This window comes from Equus asinus, chromosome 18 (genome assembly GCF_041296235.1).
Source record: "Equus asinus isolate D_3611 breed Donkey chromosome 18, EquAss-T2T_v2, whole genome shotgun sequence".
Lineage (NCBI taxonomy): Eukaryota > Metazoa > Chordata > Mammalia > Perissodactyla > Equidae > Equus > Equus asinus.
The window spans coordinates 30,921,869-30,943,288 of record NC_091807.1 but is presented as its reverse complement, the minus strand read 5'-3'; the positions used below and the strand labels follow the sequence as shown (position 1 = coordinate 30,943,288).

Here is a 21,420-nt window from a genome sequence, read left to right as displayed (position 1 = left end):
TTTGAACCCTGGAGTGAGGCGTGTGTATTTTCGTCTTTGGTGGCAGAACCAGGGAAGGTCCTGGCTGTATTTCAGGAGGATCACTATGGCAGCTGCATAGACGATGGATGAGGGCTATGGCCCTCGAGTTTGGCTGCACACTGGACTCACCCAAGGAGCTTTTATAAAGCCTAGTGTCCCTGCTGCACCCCAGACCAATCAAATCCGACTGGCTGGGGTGTGACCTGGGCATCTGTAATTTGTAAAGCTTCCAGGTGGTTCCGACGTGCAGCCAAGAGTGAGGACCACTCCATGAGAAGGAAGATTGCCTGGAAATCAAGACACCTGGTGTAAAGGGCACGAGATTCAGAAACCAGACCTGTCCAGGCACATGTAGCATGAGAGTTGCCACAACTGCTGAACCGAATCCAGCCCTAGGCAAGTCACTCAAGCAACTTGTCCAAAGGGATGTGATGGCCGTAACCACAGAAAGCTGATGGGCCAAGGCCATCCATGGCCCCGAGCCCAGAGAACCTCTGACGCTCTGTTCCTGGAGGCCACACTGCCACCAGCTGGCCTCCTGACTCTAGGGTTAGAGTTTGAAAGGTCACTCTGCTCAATGCCATCATTTAATGGAGGGGACAGGGTCCAAAGACATATAGTGACCTCTGCAACCAGGAATAAAAACCTTTGCTCTTGATGTCTTGGAGAACTACAAGGAAACCACCAGCTCTTCAAAGAGTGGGTCTGAGGGTGGTCCACCCCCCTTTCTCTCCCAGTACATTCCTACCAGACCTGGCTAAGACGACACTCTTGTCCTTGAAGCCTGAAGCTGTCAGGGACTATTGACAGCCAGGCAGGTCAACGCAGTTGGGTTTCCTCCAAAAACGGCCCTTGGCTGTCCAGCCCTGGGGTGGCCCCAACCATGGGATGATCTGGAGGCCAGACCAGTTCTGGGCGATCCAGCGGGACAGGTGCACTTCTCATCCCACTGGAACTTTCTTCACGAGAGTCTAAGAATAGCCTGGTCCCCTGGGGTCTCTCCTAACTTGGCAAACTGGCCTCGTTGGACACAAGAGACAACCTGAGCCTGTGACACTTCTGCTCATCTCCAGCAACTGCGCAGATGCGCTCAGGTCCCTGCTTTCACGGAACTTCCATTCTAGTGGAGGGAGACAGAAAACCAAACACATACATAAACATATGGTACTTAGGGTGCTTATAAGAATGAAGAATAACAATTCTTATAATTCATAAGCTCATTTCCTGTTCTAGGGCCTTCCCATATGAATTTATTTTTTAAATAATGGTGCCTTCCCAAGCATGAGTTTGTGCAGAGTTCTAGGCCACACACAGAGGGGAGAGTGAACACCGTGATGCGTCCTTTCCCTCACAACCTTGTTGGGGAGGAAGGAATGAGCCTGAGGAACAATGGGAGGGCAACAGGACTGCCCCCTAGGAACACTTCCTGAGCAACTGCCATGAGTGAGGGCCCCTGGATGATACGCAAGTGTGCGAGGTAGATGCTGCCTCACAGTGGATAATCTAATGAGGAGACTGGGCGTCATGCAATACGTAATAAACTATGCAAGGGGAGGTACCATTGCTATTGATTAGTGATGCTATTGTGTAGATCTTCATGGGATATGGCCTTGCCCCCAGGGAGTTCACAGTCTAATTAGGGAGAAAAGAATACAATCATGTGCCACATAATGACGTTTCAGTCAACGAGGGACCACATAGACAACTGTGATCGCATAAGATTAGTACCGAATAGCCTAGGTGTGTAGTAGGCTATACCATCTAGGTGTGTGTAAGTGCACTCTATGATGTTTACAGAATGACACAATCGCCTAACGATGCATTTCTCAGAACGTGTCCCATAGTTAAGTGATGCGTGACTGCATGTATGTGTTTCTGCATCAGCCTCTATCCACTCATGTTCACGTACAAGTAACTAGGAATTCAGCAAAGAGCTCAGTCATAGAGAGTCAACGGAGCTGGGCCAGGCAGCAGAGAAAGGAGGAGTGGTGAAGGTGAGTGGACAGAGGTGGCAAGATGGGGTGAGGGCATACTGGGTGGGGCCCACCAGTGGCTTAGGCTTGACACAAGAATCCTGGGGAGGTGGTGAGGAGAATGGTGACAGAGGGAAGGCCTGGTTGGGTAAGACTCAACAGTCAGGGTAGGGCTGCATGATGCGGGTCCATGGACTCGGGCCCAGGCACCACCTCCCTTTGGACGTGCAGGCACACAGAGCCCTGGGAGGAAGATGAGGCTTTGGGAGTTTGGGTCATGCAATCTCTAAGGCAGGGAGAGGCTCCATGTCCATGCTGTCCGTCCACCCCTCACTTCCTTCCCGATGCGTGCCCAGGATGCTGCAGTGGGGACCGGTGATCCAAGTGGACCTTTCCATCACCTGGCTTGGAGGTCAGAGGAGACAGTCTTCAAGAGGGCCAGTGGGAAACCCACTGGGGCAACAGAAGCCTGGACTTCTCTTTAGGGTCATCGTGGTGACTCAAAAGGTGGCAGAAAGAACTAGAAAGAAAGTTGGATCAGATTGCTGGAGACCAGCTCCATAACAGGACCAGCAGACTTCAGCTCTTCAAGCATCAGCATCCCCTCCTGCAAGCTAGAGAGGCCCACGGCCCCTGCAACACGTTTGGTGTGGAAACCTGGAATGTTTTCGATGACAGTGGCCACCCATTGGTGGGCCTGTCAGCAACTCAGATAGGAAGGCCCCGGCTGGGGAAGGCTTCCCTGAGGAAGTGATAGCTGAGCCATGCTAAAAATGGAGCAGAAACTGGTATAAATGAGGAGAGGGAAGGGGCGGGGGCTGCCGAATGGGCAGAAGAAGATGGGAATAGAGCAGCAGAGCCTTGCAGGCCAACTATGAGATCTGCGTCTTTATCCCATGAGGACTATGAACCCCCTGGATGATTTAAGCAGTAGTTGGCTTTTTAAAACAGCTCCCTGCCTAAGGTGTGGAGAAGAGGCTGGAAGACGCTGAGTATGGAGCAGTGACCACTTAGAAGATTAGTGCGTCCTGATGGGAAGAGCAGGAGAAACTCATTCCCCCTCCGGGTCTTTGCACTTGCTGTTCCTCAGGCTTAGAATGCTGGTCCCCTTGATCTTTGCATGCTGACTCCTCTGCAGTCAGATCTCCACCCCCATGTCACCTCTCCAGGAGGCCTTCCAGGGCCATCCCATCTGCCGTCGCCCTGGCCCTCGGGCACGCTGTCCCATTTCATGCATCACTAGCTGAAATGATTTTGCTTATCTGTCTGCTGACTGTCTCTTCCAGCTCCTACAGCCTTCGGGAGAGCAGGCACCTTGTCCGCTCACCCTCTGCTGAGCACAACCCCATCACCTGGTTCCATATTCCTCAGCCATGACTCTCAGGGAGTAGCGGGAGGGAAGCTGAAGCTGCTTGCTGGAGAAACGCCAGTAGGTTGGGCCCTGACACAGCAAGGGATGGGGGAGGGAGAGGACAGGCAGATGTACTTCTGCCCCTTGAGGACTGGGCAGGGTGAGGGTTCCTACTGGAGATCACAGCAGTGGAGGCCTGTTACCGAGGATTCCAACGTGTGGGGGTCTTCCTACGGGGACCTCAGAACGCCAAGGTAACGCCCCCGGGAGAGGGGCGTCCTGGCTTGGCTCCTTGGCGGGGGCAGACTGTAGGGCTCGCGCGCTGCTGGAGGCCCAGCAAACAGCACAGAGGCATCCAAGGCCCGGAGCTCTGGATCCTGACAGGCATTTGGGGGTGTGGGCAGTGGGACAGGAGAGAATTAACCTCCCGGTCTCTAAGCATGCTGGGGGTGGCTGCTCTGGAGACGGCGCTTTGGGGATGCACCCCCTAGGGAGACATGCCCCTTATCTAAGCTGCGTGGTTGCTTTAAAAAAAAATGAGCTGCTGGCATGTTTTGGGGCTGAACGTTCCAGTCTTTGCTGGCAGGAGAACACAAGGCCACAGAATGCAGTGATGAGAAATAAAGGACCCAGTGACTCAATGCATCTGTGACAGGTTTATTGTGGAGCGCTGCATGGGCCTGCCAACACAGACGTGACATTTAAAAGCCTTGCACATTCCGTTTGCTCTGTTGGCCTCCCCACCGCCAGCCGTGTGAAACACAGGGCAGCTTCTCCCCATCCGCCAAGAGTCTGCTGACGAGGCTGTGGCCGAAAGTCCCGAGAGCCACTGCACGTCTAGGGAGCAGGGTGAGGTGTTGGAAAAAGCTGCTTGCTTCCACACAGGTGGGCCTCCTGCTAACAGACAAAGGGGGCCCTGATTTGTGCACAAATGAACAAGACGTCTGAAAGTTTTAAGGAAAGCTGTCCAATCTTTTCTCTCTGAGATCCCCAATCTGCAAAAGCACATTTTCTGAAAAGTCTTACAATGCACACAACCCAATGTGCTGAGTTCAATGCAAGAAAGCAGGAAGCCAGTTAAATGGATTCTGTGATGCTCACTGACCAGGCACAAATGCCTTTTCTCTCCAGCAACAATAACAACAGAGCTAATATCTATTGGGGGCTTACTATCTCCTAGGTGTTATTATTATCTCTCCATATGTAAATGAGGAAACTGAAGCCCAAAGGTTAAGTAACTCGCCCACAATTACACTAGTAAGTGGCAGGGCTGGGATTTGAACCCTTGCTCTGAACCGCCATCTTGTATTGCTTCCTAGCCTCTTTAATGGCCCAGGATACAGTTATGATGATCCATACCCCTTTCCCTACTATCTGCCTATAGGGAAAAAAAATGTTCCAAAATTTTAAAAGAAATGGTGTCAAATATTACACTGAATTCGTAGATTAGCTGTGTTATCATATATACCACGACGTATTTTTGGCAAAGGCCAGGAATGAAAACTGAGAAGCTACAGCAACACATGTTCTTAGGCTGGCACAGAGTAAGGGCATCTCTGCCAAGCCTGTGTCATTGGAAGATTCGCCCACGGTCGGGTGAGAAGGACTTAAGGCTGAGGAGGCTAGCTGTGTCTTGAGCTTGTGTGTTGAGAAGGTACAGCAATGTGATGGAATCCTCACTAACAGCTCCAGACTCCCACCGCAACCCCAGCAGTAAGAGGACCACATGGAGGAAGAGGAACCCGTTCTCCATCTTTCCACAGACGCAGTCACTGATTACATGGAGGTGGGCAGCTCTGAGGCCCTGGCATAGATGGGGCTGTCCTTAAACAGTAGGATGTGGAAGAGGACCAGCCCGGGAGTCTGGGAGCTGCCTTCGAGAATGTCACTGTAGCTCCCAGACCCTCAGCATTCTCAGCTACAAAGTGCAGGGCTGGTGCTCAGTTCTCCAAGTTCTCAACTTCATCCACTAATCCTCACAGAGCATCTCTGCACATCCCCCCCACCCCCCGCCCCGCCCCGACCATTGACCTTTCCCCACTTTCCTGATGGGGCCTGGAGTGCAATCAGGTGGATCAGTGTGCACGACTACATGACAGGGACCAAGAGGGGAAGGGACAGCATGGGACATGTAAGGGGAGTCAAGTTGTTCAATACCCTGAGTGACACAGCTTCCTTGATGAAAAATGGCAGATCAAAAGTGACTTTCCCTCTCCTGGGCCAGTGAGGAGAAACCGCATCAAGAGGAGGACCTGTCCAACTTTAAGAAGCATGATGGGCTGAGTCAAGGGAAGGGACACCTCCTCTTTTGAGGCTTGCAGCATCACCCTGACACCACGGGCCAAGCAGATGTGGAAAAAGCAGCTGTCAGCCTCCGCCAGAATCTTCTATGAGTGATTTTTATCTGCTTGCTGGCTGCACCGTGACCTCACTATTCAACCCATTGTCACCAAGCTACAAAACAGGCGTTTAAGTCACCTGTCAATCACTGTCTCTCTGCCTGTCCTGTCTGTCTGTCTCTCTCTCACACAGACACACCCAACCTGCTGACAACATAAAACAGTAACATGGTAGCTTCTATGAGGCAGTATGCATAACAGGAAGTTGCACTGATGCACGAGAATTTTATAGCTGATTCTCATTTTTCACAAACAAAACCTTAAATTTTTGTGACTCAAGTTATACCACTTAAAAATGCCCAGAGACTTTTCAATTTAAAGAATAGAACCTTTCTGAGAGGCAATGGAAAGCTCGGATATGGAATAACTACACACAGGAAACATTCTGGGAGTCTGGTTTCTATGGGTGGCGTTTGCTTAAAGCAAAGGCCCAAGAGAACTCTGGCTGAAGTGAAATATTCATATAAGGCCATCGTGATCTTTGATTTTATTATGCTTCCCTATCCTACCAGATCCAAAATATCAGACATTTTGAAGAAGGGGCTATTTTTCCATGCATTTTTGGGATCTCTGGCATTCAGTGTAGTTTCCATAAACATTCTCTTGAGTATTTTTGGAACCAAAAAGAATGAATAGGATTAACTTATAACTTTGCTGGAAGAAAAAATGAATATTCACTTTCTCTCAGAGAGGATTTTTGATTTGCCAGGAAGCAGGACCGACGGTAATTTATTAGGGCCGTTCCCAACAGAGACCTGGGTGGGTGCTTTCCCCATGCTGGAAGGGACATGTGGCCCAGATGAAGGAGGCAGCGCCCTGGCATCCTTGGTCCTTGGCCTCCTTCACGGACCAAATGAGTGAGAGGCTCCAGGAGCAGCCCCTTCCAAGGAGACTGTTGCTTTGGGAAGCTGACATCTAACGGGAAAAGGACCTGCAGAGACATCTTGGTTTCCTCTCTGAGGGTGAGGCAGTGTGAACCAAGAACTGGAACTCGGTACTTTCTCCATTTTCATCATTCAACCCGCCCATTCAACAGGCATTTTTGAGCACCAAACCTATGACGTGCCAGGCCATGACACAGTGTATTATGTTGACCCACATGAAATTGCAGTAGGAAATAAGAATATTGGCAATTTCATATGGTTAAACCTACTATTTTGAGGGTTTTCCTAAACTAGTGTTACCAGCTTTTTCTTCATATAAAAGAAGGTGGAGAGAACCCAGGCACCATTTGCCATGGGAGTCTGGGCCTGCCTGGCTCCCTTCCAGAAACAGGGTGGATACCAGTCTCCATCCTACAGGTAATGGTGCAATACTTGGTAATTTTATAGAGGAATGAACCCTTGCTTTAGATCAGCTTCTCCCAGACACCCTCCTAGGCAGGGGCCGTCTGGGGCTTGGGCCACGTGGCCCCGCTCCTTTCCTTCAGCCCTCTAGGGCCTGCTCTGCCTAGAATTTGAATTAGAGAAGCAATTCAAAACTGCAAAAGGAAGGCGATCTCATTTGTATTTTTCTCGTCCATATGCCACTGGAACAGAAGTGTACCCAAAGTTCAGCTGCAAATATATTCTCATAGACAAATCAATATCAATTATGAAATTAAAAGATTTAATGACCAGTTAATTTTATTTAACAAATACCTCACCCTCCCTTACCCCCCCAAATCTGTCATCTTTAAACTCTGGGCCAAAGGAGATACCCAGTGTCCCTTCACTAATTTAATGAAGAGTAAGATGCTTTCTCTCCCTTTTATTCAACTTTTTGTTAACCAGATTCTCTGATAACATGGCCAACTTAGTTTAATATAGTAGCAAATTGCAAAGAGTATGAGGAATAACCAAAAAGAGTAAGATCAAGTGTAAATATGAAACCAAGGTTCTAGCACACTTTTTATGCTGCAGATATATGTTATGCACTTATTAAATGATTAAGTTTACTCAACATAGTTACCAGAACAACCTCAGCGGCCACCAACAGGGCAGCCTTTTCGGCCACAAGCAACCAGGTGAACACTAACCACAGTGGCCGGTGGGGTGAGACCAGGGTTTCTCAACCTTGGTACTGGTGACATCTGGGGCCAGATCTTTCTTTGTTGTGGGGGACTGTCCTATGCATTGTAGGATGTTGAGCGGCATCCCTGACCTCTACCTGCTAGATGCCAGGCGCCTTCCCCCTGGTTGAGAAGCACTGGGTCAGATGGACACTCCACAGTCAAACGCAACCTGAACGATCTGTGAGGGGAAAGAGCAATTTCCTGGGGACACAGCCTGCGTCAGCTTCACAAACGCAGAAGCAAGCCTCGAGGAATGGTCTAGAGAGCGGGTAGTATAGAAAGAGAGCTTATATAGAGTTTATAGAGGATTACCCACCTTGACAACTGTATCCCTTCTAGCCAGACTCCAGGCTGGAGAAACACTGGCTTATACAGGTGAAGGGGTCCTGCCAAGAGATGGGACTTGCTGCCTTGGTTGTTGCTCCACAGTGGGTGGGCTGGGGTACAGGGACACAGATCTCTCCACCCACCTCCAGGCCTTTGCATGCCACCTCTGCCTAGGATAGCCACTTCTCTTCCCAGCTTCATCTGGCTCCTACTTATCCGTCAGGTCTCAGCTGAAATATCACTTTCTCCTGGAAGGGTCCTTGGACCCTCTCCCTGGGGTCGCCCTCCCTGACCCCATCTGCTCTGATGTCCTGCTCAGTAAGGCCTGGCAGCCATACTTCCCCGAGCACAGAACTTATTACCTGATCACACACACACCACTTTTATTTATACAGACGGCAGTAGTTTGGATTTCTGCTTATTCCTCCCATTAGATCTTGAACTCCATGAGGACAGGGACCCTATCTCTACTCAGTGAGCAGCACACTCTCCCCAGAACCCAGAGGGCTGTCCACCCCTGGTGGATCTCTCCTCTAAAATATCTGCTGAGTTGACAAAGGAAATCACTTTTCCATTGAATGGCAGGGGAGGACCCATAAGCAAAGTTCATGAACAGAGTCAAACATGTGGTCATCGTGGCAAACAGTTTCATCAACGTGTACACTGGTTTATTTCTGCAAAGGCAACGAGCCTGGAGTGTGCAAGGCAGAAACGGATGGTGAACAACAGTATGGAAGATGTGAAAGTTTCCACCTTTACCCACATATTTTTTGGATGTTCAATAGACCCTTATTATGATACATCTTTCAGACAAATGTTTTGTACCCCAAGTCAAGTCACACACCTGTTAATGTATCAATAACATACTCCAAAGGCCCAGTGAGATAGTTAACCACTGAGCTGGGTGGCAGTTCTATTCTTCAAAACCAGTATTATAGGGGGCAACTGTTTTCATGTTGATCAGGGAGGGGTGGGGAACAAGGTAAGAGGGAGGGCCATTCAAAGAAGACTCAGTGAGGATCTCATGATGTCTGTATTTCAAAGAACACACGTCACCATGGACACGGGGGCAGCAGCCCACCTGCAGACATCTCGTCTGTTCACCTCCCCATCGCCACTGCCAGGTTCCAACATCAAGAACACAGAGACATTTCCGTCTAACTTTTATATGAAGAATTTAATTATCTATACACGGAACTAATTCAAAAGGTTGTATTACAGTTGTTAAAGCGCAGGTTTATATATTTATATATTTTACATTCATATCCATGAAAATACTGAAGCGCAAGCGAACGAGGAGGAGCGGTCCTCGTTCTCTGCGCCATGTGAGTGGAGAAGGCCCTCGACACAACCGCCAGCACAGTCCCCGCGGGGAGAGACGTCCACACAGAAGGTAACTACGGGTTAAAAGTCATTAGTAGGACTGGTGGGTTGTGCTCGAGGCTTCCCTCACCCTTTCTTCTGTGCTGTCGGCAACGGGCATTTTTATTGAGAGCTTCCAACTAGTGTTTAAAAGACAAACATGGCTTCAGCTACAACACATCTAACACGTAAACGGACCACGAGCTCCATTTCATATTAATCTGTAGAAATTCCACAGTCTAGTTAAAAAATGTAAACATCGGAAATTAATTGCAGGGAGACTTCTATACATTCTTTCTTGTCAAGAAAATTAACTTGTTCAAAATACGTCATTCCATGAAAAGTCACTGGAATAGGTCTTCACGTCACAGAGACTAAGAGATGTCAGAGATTGTTGATTAGAACAATCTCAGTGGTGTCGTCTAGGGATTTGTGGCATGAGAACACGCGAAATTAAAAACCCAGAACAGAAAACACCAACTCAACTAGATAAATCTGAGACCAAGCGAAAACACAGGGGCTTTCTCATGTGGCTACAAGGTCACTGTGCAAAATAAAATTAATGCAATATGATTAGAGCATCATACAAGGGTAGAGCTTTTGCCATGGAGAGAACGAATTTCTTATGTACAGGATGTGTTATTACATGCTCAACAAGGTACATCTGATACACACACAAGCACAAAACACCTTCTCTTTAATCGGGCTCATTCTACACATCTTTAAAACAGATATACCGAACGCCTCTGTACTTCTATAGTAGGGAGAAACCCAAACTACACAATTCAGTTGGTAACACTGGACAAAATGAAAAAATACATCAAGTCTCAGATTTATGGACATTTGGAACATTTTTTAATAGCACATGCAGCATTCCTTGATAGTGGGTCTTTTTGCAAAACCAAAAATAGCAAAGAAGTAATTTTTTTTTTATTAAAAGGCTAAAATATATATTTAAAAATAATTTTAAAACTATTGAAAGCACCTGTGCAAAGGTGGGGGGAAGTCAATTTGAGTCACTAGGAAAGCCACAAAAGGACCCACTACCCTGTGTATTTTTGTAATTTTTGCTTCTATCTCTGTAAGTCATAACTCGACATTGCCATCACATGCAACTAAGGTCAATGAGGTAAACTGCTCTGCAGTGAGTTCTTCTACTCAGAAGGCAGTAGGTGATCATGCTGGAAGTCACATGATCAAGGCTGCATCTCCCATCATCCCTCTGGGCAGTGATATGGGATAGTGGGTCTCTTTGAGGACTTTCAAGCCTGAGGGGGGGATGGACAACATATGATTCCTAGAAAAAGGAGGAAAACAACACATAAGCAAAACAAAACAATGAGCAAAATTCAAGCTAGGAAAATGAGTCAGGCATGTAAACAGCATGGTGCCAAAATGATTAAAAAAAAAGAAAAGGAGAAAGGGGGAGGGGAGGGAGGGGTCATGCTACACAAGGAATGAAAAAAAAAAAACAAAAACAAAAAAACAACCCCACGAGATAAAGTCTTCCATTACAGAAGGTCTTCAAAGAGACTGTTGCAAACGCAGCAATGGTCTAGCTTTAAGTTCTGCAAACGAAGCTCGGCAGAATCAGAGCAATGCTGCATGTTTACCGGGAGATACCAGAGAGGAGAGGCAACGGAGCCACCAGGGCACTTACATTGCTGGCTTGGGTCCATGTCTGTGGTCAGCTTCACATAATTGGATGGGAAGAGCCCCACTTGTCCGTTGACTTCTCCTTTCCACCAGTCGGGGTCCTCCTTGTTGAGGACGTTGATGATCTGGCCCTTGTTGAAGGCCAGCTCGTCATCGTTCTGGGCGGTGTAATCGTACATCCCGATCACCTGGCACACTGCGGGAGACACGGTCGGGTGAGCAGCCGCACGTGGGCACAGCCCGCGCAGCGGGCAACGGGGGGGCATTAGCTATCCTCATGTATTATGTTTGTCCTTTCCGAAGAGGATCAAATGAAGCAGAGGTGCTCTGATGGGTTTTGTGTAGTGTGGGCAACAGAGAAAGATGAAAGATTAAAAACCAAGACGACAGGAAAAATTCCACACTAAGTCTTTGGTTTTCATAATGTCTTCCTCTTTTTCATGTTTACTTGTCAGCAGAAAATTTACAATGCTAATTGAATGCTTCCATGGAATCACTTCCATCTGAGTGCAGGGGAACTCCTATAAAATGCTGACTCTGGAAGACTGGCCCAACTGCACAGGACAGCTGTGTATCATGGGGATGTTACTACAGTTCTTGTTTTTTTTTTAAGGGGGAAGGGTAATTACCACCTAACCTCTGAAAACTCCAAATCTTAGTGAAAATTAAAATCAGTTTTTTTATTCTGCTGTATCTTTGCATCTCAAGGTTTTATCTCAAAGAAAGAAATTTCCAGATTCAATTTTTTCCAATTTCCAAAATTCAGAATTTTCCAGTTCAATTTTTCTTTTTTCATTTTTCCCTCAAATCTATAGGAGGTTAAACTGTTTTCATTTCATGGCATTTCTATACTTCATACAAGTCTGCATAGTTAGGATGTACCCCCAATTAATCTTTCCTAACCAACCTATATAAAGGTTTAGGTTTTTCAAATTCTCCAGGTAATTCAATCACTTCAGCAAATTATTTCTGTAGGTTTCAACCAACCTGATGAAGGGGACACTTCCAGGCCTCCTCATAAGAGAGGAGACCTAGCTGGCACCACACCCCTCTGCCCACATGAGGCCACGGCTCAAGCAAAGAGGCCCAGCTGAGGTCGGGAATCAAGTCACAAAGTTTGCCAATCCTTTCATTTCTCGCAAAGGCTGCCAAGTTTTAATCTTATTTCACTGGGGACGTATAGCACAGACATTTAACGACAAGGTACTGGAATGAAAATTCTGCATTTTCCACAAATGCCACCCAAGAATTGGTGGCTTAAAGACCTAAAGAAAACACTCTGCTCCCTTAACCCTACCCATCTCAAAGACTCCTGAAGCATCTAATTTGGTCTCTTTAATCAGAAAATAGCCAACCAGCTCAGCTGCAGGGCCCTCTGTGCTTTTTCTGTCCTTTAGGAGGGTGCGTGCAACATCCTGCCCGTTAAGCGAAGCCCCTCTGTTCGCAGGAAATGTCACAGGGGAGTTATTTTAGTCTTCAGTGAGCAGCACATTATAACCAACAGACCCCCGTGGCCTCCAGCTCAATCTCCTGACCTAGTTAGACCCCAGCCATTTATTTTTAGGAGTCCCTTTTTGTCCCCTCACCCCCTGGCCCAAATCCCCATTTAAACAGCTGGAAAGAAATCAAGAGAAAAATCTAGCTTTAAGGCCACGGCATTCATGACTCCTTTACGAAGAGAGTCCCAACAAGGGCTCTGTTGTGCCCAGCGCGGCAAGGCTGCCGAGATATTTGGTCCTTTTGAAAGACATATTCCATATCACATTAGCTGGGCATCAGCCCCACCAAGTACAAGCAGTGCTTACAGCAGATGCGAAAGGCAATCTCAGATACTTCATGAGAACGCTGAGTGGAAAGATCCACACGGCACGCAGACCATTTTCCACGCAGAGACTGCAAACTGCTTACCTGCGGGGAACGCCGTCGGCTTATGTGGCTCTGTTGGAGTGATTTTGCTTGTCCCAGGGCTTAACAGTTTTACATAATTAGCAGGGAACCAGCCTATCTGGCGCTTTTTCCCACGTGCCTAATAAGAAAAAATTACGTCAGAATGTTTAAAACGTTTGTGTTCTTTCATGACACAGTCTGCTTTGTAACAGAGCTTACACAAAGTGTACACCTAACTGAAAAACAAGTGGCATTCACAGTGAAATCAGTGGATTCCTACATTACAAAATGACAAGACTGTAGCTAAAATTCAAATTGTGGTAGTCGTTGGTGAGCGAGGCCTGAAACGTCTTTGCATGGGCTGGAGGTATGGGTCACAATTCAGAGTAGAATGCAGTGCACATAGGATAGAAAACTCTGCACATGTGACGTTAGCTCTCAGCTGTTAATATCAAGCAATGCAGAGATTATGGTTAATGCCAACATTATATATGGATTTTAGGAATAATAATAATAACAGCAGTCAACACTAATTGGTGCTTTTTATGAGCCAGGCCGATACTAAGCACCTGATCTGCACAACTCCAGACGAACACTACTGTCACTATTTCCATTTCCCAGAGAAAGAAAGTGAGGCTCAGAAAAGTGACAGTCCCAAGGTTACAGGCGAGTTAATGACAAGCCAAGATTCACACCCCGGTCTGCGCTTTCTCTGTGCATAACAGACAACCGTAGACACAAGGCAATGTACACGCAACAGGTATAGAACACGGGAGCCTAGACGTGGCACTGTTTTCAAAGGCCACCAGGCCTACGTGATGGCCACAGCCACACTCTTCACTGCCATTCCTTTCTCCTTCACTTGAATCTAGTTCAACACAAGATCCATTTATGGAGCGTTCACATACGGGTGTTGCTGGAAAGGGATAGGACACGGAGGAACTTAGAAAGCTGGTGAGCCAAGCCTTACAGTCAGGACACACGTGTATGAGATGGCAAAGACTAGGCAGCGATCGTGAGAAGTCACAACGACCCTTGTGCATACCAGCAGGACCAGAGGACTCAAGACAAGCTAGACATGTGCACGTGCGTGCACACGTGTTCACACACACGCAGTATCTCGAGAAGCAAGGCTCAGAAAAACAGTTTCCCCTTGGGGACGGGGTGGGAGGAAGAAATCTGAATCCTCTTTTGTAACTTTTGAATTTTAAACCATGTGAATATATTACCTATTCCAAAAATAAGGAAATAAAATTAAGAGAAAAGGAAACTTTGGCCATTTTTCCTCTGCCTTCCCACCTGCCAATTTATCAAGAGGAATACTTCTGGGTTACTTTTAGAATGCAGATCAAATTTCACTTTCCCTGTGGTCCGACAGACTTCATGCCCTTGGCTCAAGGACTGACACTCTTATTTTTGCAGTGAATCCGCTGATGATGGAAGCCACTCATTTACAAGTCACCACATGCATGTCTATCTAGTTTACTGCCATACAGCTCACATGACTCCACTATTCTCCGCACCCCTGCAGTTTCACAAGGGTGGAAAACAGAGCTCATGGGCAGTTTCTTCATTTGTGTATCCCACCACGAGAGAAACTCTGGCTCAAGCACCAGCAGCCCTCCGGGTATGGCAATTCACCCACTCCATTGTGGATTGCAAGAACCATTCAAAACTCTTTTTTGAGCAAGGTACTAGGAGTGTGAGGATGAAAAACCCTGGTTGGTGCCTTCAAGGAGTTGATAACCTACATGCAGAAATAAGAAATATGCATGGAAAGCTAAGTAATCACATTAGCATCAATATTAAATACCCAGAGTGGTGCAGGCATCGTGGCCACCATAGTTCAGGGGAAGGAGATGTCACTTCTGGTGGGATGGTCACAGAAAGCTTCCAGAAGAAGTGGGATTTGGTCAGCTCTTGAGGAACGGGGCAGAGGCAGGACCACCACTTGGGGAGACGTGATGAGCAAAGGGAGTGAGGCATGAGAGGCTGCGGTGTTGACTGCTTTCAAGAGAGCAGATCACCAAACGAGGCTGGAGTGGAGAAGTCGCCGATGAGTGGTCAGACTGCTAAGATGCATGGCTGAAGAGGGAAGGGGGGCACCCGAGGGAAACCTTCGCCAGCAGGCTGAGGAGGAAGGGAGGGGTCACTCAAGTCTTTAGAACAGGAGAGGGATGTGTGGCTCAGAAGGCCAATCAGGGGACAACAGCACGACTCTACACAGGGAATGCAACCCACTGCTCTGAAGAAGGCTTCTCCTCACCCAGCGAAGGAGCAGACACATTAAAAAGAGTGGATCCCGGGATTCCGAAGGTCAATTCCTGCGCCAGTAAACTGTATCTGGTCAGCCCTGCTGGACAGTGTTTCATGGCTGCCCAGCAGCGAACCCCTCAGGGGAAGTTTTATCTTTGGCTACACTCCAGGCTGTGCCTTCCATTCTGGCCACGACACATTTCTTTAGTCCACCGGCTCACTCTTCACTCTTTCGGCCCTATTTTTTTAATTAGCCGCCCTATATGCACAGAAAGGTACCATTCCCTTTTCCTAGGCTCACCTCAATATACATCTTCCCCTGCCTGACCAAGGTCCGCCTCGACACAACGGTGACCTGAGGACGCACACACGCACATGCACACGCGCAGGAGCTGAAAATGTTGTGAGACATTTATGGTACATCACACCTTATAATGCCACTGATGGAAAGGTCCACTTCTCTAAGACCACGACACCGAAGGAGACTCGACACAGGTGTCGTCCGTCATCATGAATTCTCACTATCCCAACGCTCACTCTCTGAACTCCGGAACCAAACAGATTTGGACAAATCTGCGGAAGAATCCTTAGCTCTCCAACTCTGCTGCGGGCTGGCTGAAGCTTACACCACCAAGAGATTCAGATAACGTGATATCTCTCACTCTCCAAACGCAGGTTTTAGGCAGTGTGGGGTTATTTGTACTTTGCAATGAAATTTGAGATTCTGCATATTCAAATTTGGACAGAGAATTTTAAACAAACGGAAAAGACACTAACTTGCAGCTCTCCTTCCCACCATCCACCTGGGTTCTTTTTTCGGATCAAAATCAGCTGACCAGGGGCCAGGGTAAGCTGCTCGGGACCGGTGGCAGTGTAGGAGGCAATAACCTGGGCGATCTCTGAAAGACAAGACCAAACATCGTGGTGCACCGTTACAGTCAGGAGAAGGAAAGTCTAGGGAGACACAGCCACCCCCCAGGCTCACAGACGACCATTGTCAAAGCCCATGTACTGGGCTGGTTCTCTAAAGGCTCAATTATCCCCGGGTCCATGACCTACAATGCAAATGCAGCGTTCGAGGGCTTCAGTGATCTTTTGGTTCGGCCCAGCCTGCTCCAGGACTCCATCATCATCTCTCAGAACGCACCAACTTCCCACCCTGAACCCCCGCCCCCCAATTCCCACACCTTCTGTCCCGGCCCCTCCCACAATTCCCGTGAACACCCTGAGGCCGACAGCTGGGCCTCATTCGCCTCCACCCCACCCACTGCCCCCACACAGTGCTTAGCACACAGTACACTGGAGGACGGTTAGTGAAGAAAGGACCTCAAGGGAAGCTTTTCCACCTGCCAAGTACAGTAAAAGAGAAATTCTGTTTTCTTCAGAAACCGTCGGGAGCGTGGCACTAGCTGATTCGACTGTTGTGCATTTAGACTCTCGCCCCCATCCAAAGACCACTTTCCCTGCGGCTCACATTTTGAGGGTGATCCCTAAGTATCAGGGAGGACTCACGTCAGTGCAAGTTACTTCTTTTTATTTCAAGTTAAAGGAGGAACCTGGAGTTGAGATGGGAATTTTATAGAAAAACAACAGTTCAGCACAGGAAAAAATGTAAAGAGTTCTGTACTTTTCCTGAATGTTAAAAATCTCGTGGGAAAAATTCCAGCACTACCACAGACCAGGCTCTGTAAAGTACACTTCTACTGGCACAGGAGGTCGAGTAGGAAAAGAAACGCTGGCGTGTCCGCAGCGACTGCTTTCTGAACTTCCAGAAGCAACACAGCGCTAACTGTTCTATTCCTCGACGCTCTCTCCCCATCATAATCGTTCTTGAAAGGAGGAAAGAAGGAGTGAGGTGAAGAAAGACAGAAAGGAAGAAAAGAGGTAAAAAGGCCCCAGCCTCTGACAATATTTCCTGCCACTCTAAGAGGCGCATTAGCAACCCCGTAGTCCCTGTTCTGTAGTCAGCGGCCGGCCACCTTCCTAGGAGCTCTAGGCCGTCATGGTGCAGGCCTGGCCCTGCCAGATGCTTCCGAGAGCTCAGGCGAAGCAAGAAAGAGCCCGATTACATACACCGGGGCACCACTGAGCGCTCTAGTTGGGAAATCTGTAGCTGGGTCCTATTCCTCCCTAACACGCCAAGGACCAGCTCTAGATCCTAAGAGTACTCGGTTTGGAGAAAGTCCAAATTAGTGTCCTATTTGGCCTCAGATGTCCCTGCTCCTCCAAGGACCTGGCAGGCATAGCCAGCAACCTGCCCTGACATTCTTTTCTGTCTTTTGTGTTTCTGAGCAGCTCACTGGCTTCAGTGCAAAGTTCAGCCCGTCTGGACCCTTTGGAATGACAATTTAAAACGCAGAATACTCACAGTTCAAACAGAGGTTTGACCGAGGGGTCCAATATCTGAGTCTGACTAACATCCTATGACAACCTGAGAGCCCACTTTTCCCGGCCAGGTAAGGCCCTCCGGAGCTGAGCACCAGACACAGATACAAAGCCCTCACTCAGCATAGCGCTGACTCTTTCCGACCTCTAATTTCCTAAGGATGCGACAACAGAAAAGCTCAAATGACCTAGATGAAGAAGTCATGCCATACCAACCATATTATTTCACGTCTGCTTCTTCTCTCTCATGCTTCTATTTCTAGAACATGCGATTTTGTTTAGATGAACAAAAACACTTTGAATTCAGAGGGATGACTATAATTTTGTACCTTCAATGTGTACCTGAGGAAAACCACCCAATGGCTTCTAAATTAATAGGACCTACACTCTGATATTTGTTGCTCCTCTCATCTCCTCCACTGTTTATGTTCTGGGACTGAATGTGCTGTCAGGAAAGGCAAAAGGGCTTCCTGAGCCCAACAAGAAGATGGGTAAGCAGAGTGACCCCAAATCCTACAGCTCCGTGCACTACACGTCCCACCATCTTGCTTGAATTATTTCTTCAGGACCCAAGAGGACATTCTGTCTGGTAACGCTCCTATTCCCCCTGTGTGAAGCAACAGCCATAGTTTATACCATGTATACACTATTAATGGATTCCAAGGAAAGGATCTACGCCAACCATTCTTAGGGAAGACTCTTTTGCCTTTTCTTGTAGGCTTCTGGCCCTAATAAAGATTGGGAGCAACTATCAATTACATTCAAAACATGGAAAAATAAGCATCAGGGTTTGTAACTTACCAGGTTTTTTTCCTAAACTCCCTGTTTTCCCAGCAGTTCCAGAGCCCTTAAAACAGAGCAGAAGGTCTCATTTGCATACTGAAGAGTTTTGGTCATGCAACTTAAAAAAACGATTAATGATGACACAAACCCGCTTGAGCCCCTGAAGCCCCCTTTTCATTCTGGGGAAACACAGTAGCACTGATCTCCTGACATTAGGACGGACACCAGGAAAACACGTGACAAAGTAAGTACTTTAAAACATGCAGCTTTTACTCTCTTTGGAGAAAAATTAGCCAAGTACATGGCGCGGTTGGACCCAGGGGGCTCAGGTGTGGCACAGGCATGTCGTGTCTCTGGGTTGAATCAAACAGGGGGGCCACACTAGGAAGACCACTAGTCTAGTCCTAAACACCAACCTCATATTTTATGTTCAAAAGGTTAATTATTAAATATTTCACACATAAAAAGTACAGAGACTCTAACAGACACCCATGAGCCCAATACCAAGATTGAATACATGAAAATATTAATATTTTACATTTGCTTTAGAGCTTTCTTTTTTTAAAAGAACCTAAACAGTACAGTGGCAATTCAAACATCCTTTCCCAGCCCCTTTGCCTCTTTATTCAAAGAGGTAGCCGCTCTCCTGTGCACCCATTCCACCCCAATCCTTCACTGTTTCAACGCTGCTCTACCAACACTGCGTGCACCATCCAGAGAAGCAGACCATACTTTTTTCCAACTAGTAAGTGTTCCAAAGTGCTCTGGGGTTGAATTCCTTCACGGACACTCACGGAATTTTAAACGAGCTGAGTAAGCCAACAGAGACCTTCAGTCAGGACAGGGGCCAGACCGTAATCCGTGGTTACAAAGGGCTTTCTCCTGAATTAATATTCACCCCTGAGTTCCTATCTTTCAGTAAATTAAGTATTCCAATTAAAACATAACAAAAGGCTTAATAAACTAAATGATGTTACTGCAGGAATAAAAATATATAATTTATCTACCAGGAACACAACTTATCATAGTCCCTTTAATTTGGTTATTGAAATTTAATAACCTTTTAACAGGGAAGATTGAGTTAAAATTTTTACTGATGTATGCTTTCTGTATTAACAAAGTTATACCATACCAATCTCCCTTGCTATTTTTATAGGCTGTGTATCAAAATAAAGGAATTCCAATGAAACAAGATTCCAAATGCCCAGTTTCTTTCCTAGTACAGGCTATAATACTCCCCCTATATTCCACAAAAAGAACAAAGCAACTGGCACTATCCAATGATAGAGTTCAAGTGGCTTCAATGCCACAGCCGGCACATAAGCTACGACGCGCTCAGCAGGCCAGCTTCTGTCCTGGCACTCCTCAAGAACGCAGGAAAAAAGCTACCCCAGGCTACGTGCCCCAGCCCCTCTCATCCAGAGAAGGGAAGCGAGGACAGGACAGCCTCTCCCAGGCCCACAGGGCAATCCTGCTATCTGAGGCTAGGTCTGGTTTTTACGTTTGGCAGGATATTTTCCTTATACTCTAACTCTATGGCCAAGTAGGAGGAAAGAGCTGACTTTCTAGATTTTTCTATTATTATGAAATATAATGGAGCTAAATGTTTGCCCAAGATCTTTAGCCCTGCTAGTTCTTCCGTGGCTAATACTTTAAGACTGTGGTTAAGAAGTCACCTTACAAGTCAGCTTACCTTTAGAAAGTATCACGGTATATATATTTAACTTGCTGACTTCTGAAGTTTTTTATAGAAAACTATAATTTATTAAAGTACAATACAAGTAATGGCTTTTGTGTTTTAACTGATCCAAAGGGCAGAGTCACTTTAGAGTTTTTGTGCATGGTAGCAGAAATCAAGTGTTTCCCGCCTCCCGCAAATGCCATCTGTGTGATTCTCATTGGATCCAACTGGCTGGCCTGGAGAAGAGTTTATTCTGGCCCTCCAGGTCTGCAGAGGACAATTCACCGCTGTCTTCCAGGCAGAAGTGCTTGCCACCTGGCTTCTGCCAAATTCTCCCAGGGTAAGCAGACTTAAGCTAATCCCTCCAGGGGAGCTTCAGCAAGCTGCTTGCACGACCACAGCACGGGAAAACAAAAACAACAATAATGACACTTCTGGAAAAGTAAACCCAGGCAAAATAAAACTATGCCTGGGAACTGCAGGGAAGAGGAGACGGCCAATGGCAGGACTACTGCAGCCGGCCACCAGGCCCGGCCTGGTGCCCCAAGCAGCTACCGATACTGGGGCCCACCCTCCTACGGCATTCAAATGAGAGAGGGCCAGGTTTGTCCACTTGCTGGCACCTGAGAAAGCGAAAGTAAGTGAATTGGGTGCCTAAGCTTAGAAAAAATTTTAAAAATTTTTTAAAAAGAGCCCATTCTTGTTGGTTTATTTATGTGCGATGGATCTGTTAAATGACTACATTTATACCCCTAAATCCTCCAGCAACCTGAATTTGGCCACTACAAGATCGGCTCCTATACTCTGGTAGGCCCACCTCACCATTTCATTAAACTTGCACTATCTCAAGACCACCCGTTATGCAACTGAATTTTTAGAGCCCCATTTAACAACAATGGGAGCCATTTCCAGTTTATAAGGAGAACAGCATTTAAAATAAATTTAGACCCTGGAGATACTAAGGCCTAGCCCAAAGTGTACCAATCTCTTAGGTCTTGTGTCTTCCTACTGTGTAGGGAAAAATATAAATTTCACAAACTCTCTACTGTCCAATATTCTGGGGCCAGTATCACCAAATTACTTTTGTTTACATGGGCAAAATATTTGCTGTGTATCTTTCTTGAGGTACCCCAAGTCAGTGCCCAAGAAGACCTAATGAAGAAAGTTTACTGCAAATCCTAAGGCAGTTACACGCAGGAATAGAGATAAATGCTGAACATTATCCCAGCTGACACACACCCGCCTCACTACAGACAGCCTCCACTTAGCCCCGGGAGTTCTTCTGC

General features: G+C 47.1%; 1 protein-coding gene across 12 annotated transcripts in view; it reads right to left on the bottom strand.

Moving 5' to 3' along the window:
* Positions 1-21,420, bottom strand: part of ITSN1 (intersectin 1) — a 204,291-nt gene that overhangs the window by 38,236 nt on the left and 144,635 nt on the right. For 7 of the 12 annotated variants that reach the window (XR_011495392.1, XM_070488809.1, XM_070488816.1 and 4 more), the window contains 4 exons: positions 18,472-18,517; positions 16,063-16,184; positions 13,051-13,168; positions 11,147-11,338 (listed from right to left, as the gene is read on the bottom strand). Coding sequence is in view for 11 of the 12 variants with exons in the window: in XM_070488809.1 (XP_070344910.1) it covers positions 11,147-11,338; positions 13,051-13,168; positions 16,063-16,184; positions 18,472-18,517 (478 nt within the window). In the remaining variant the exon portion in view is untranslated. Of the gene's footprint in view, positions 1-9,282; positions 10,784-11,146; positions 11,339-13,050; positions 13,169-16,062; positions 16,185-18,471; positions 18,518-21,420 lie in introns of those variants that run through there. The other 5 variants (XM_070488817.1, XM_070488818.1, XM_070488819.1 and 2 more) reach the window with 3 other exon arrangements.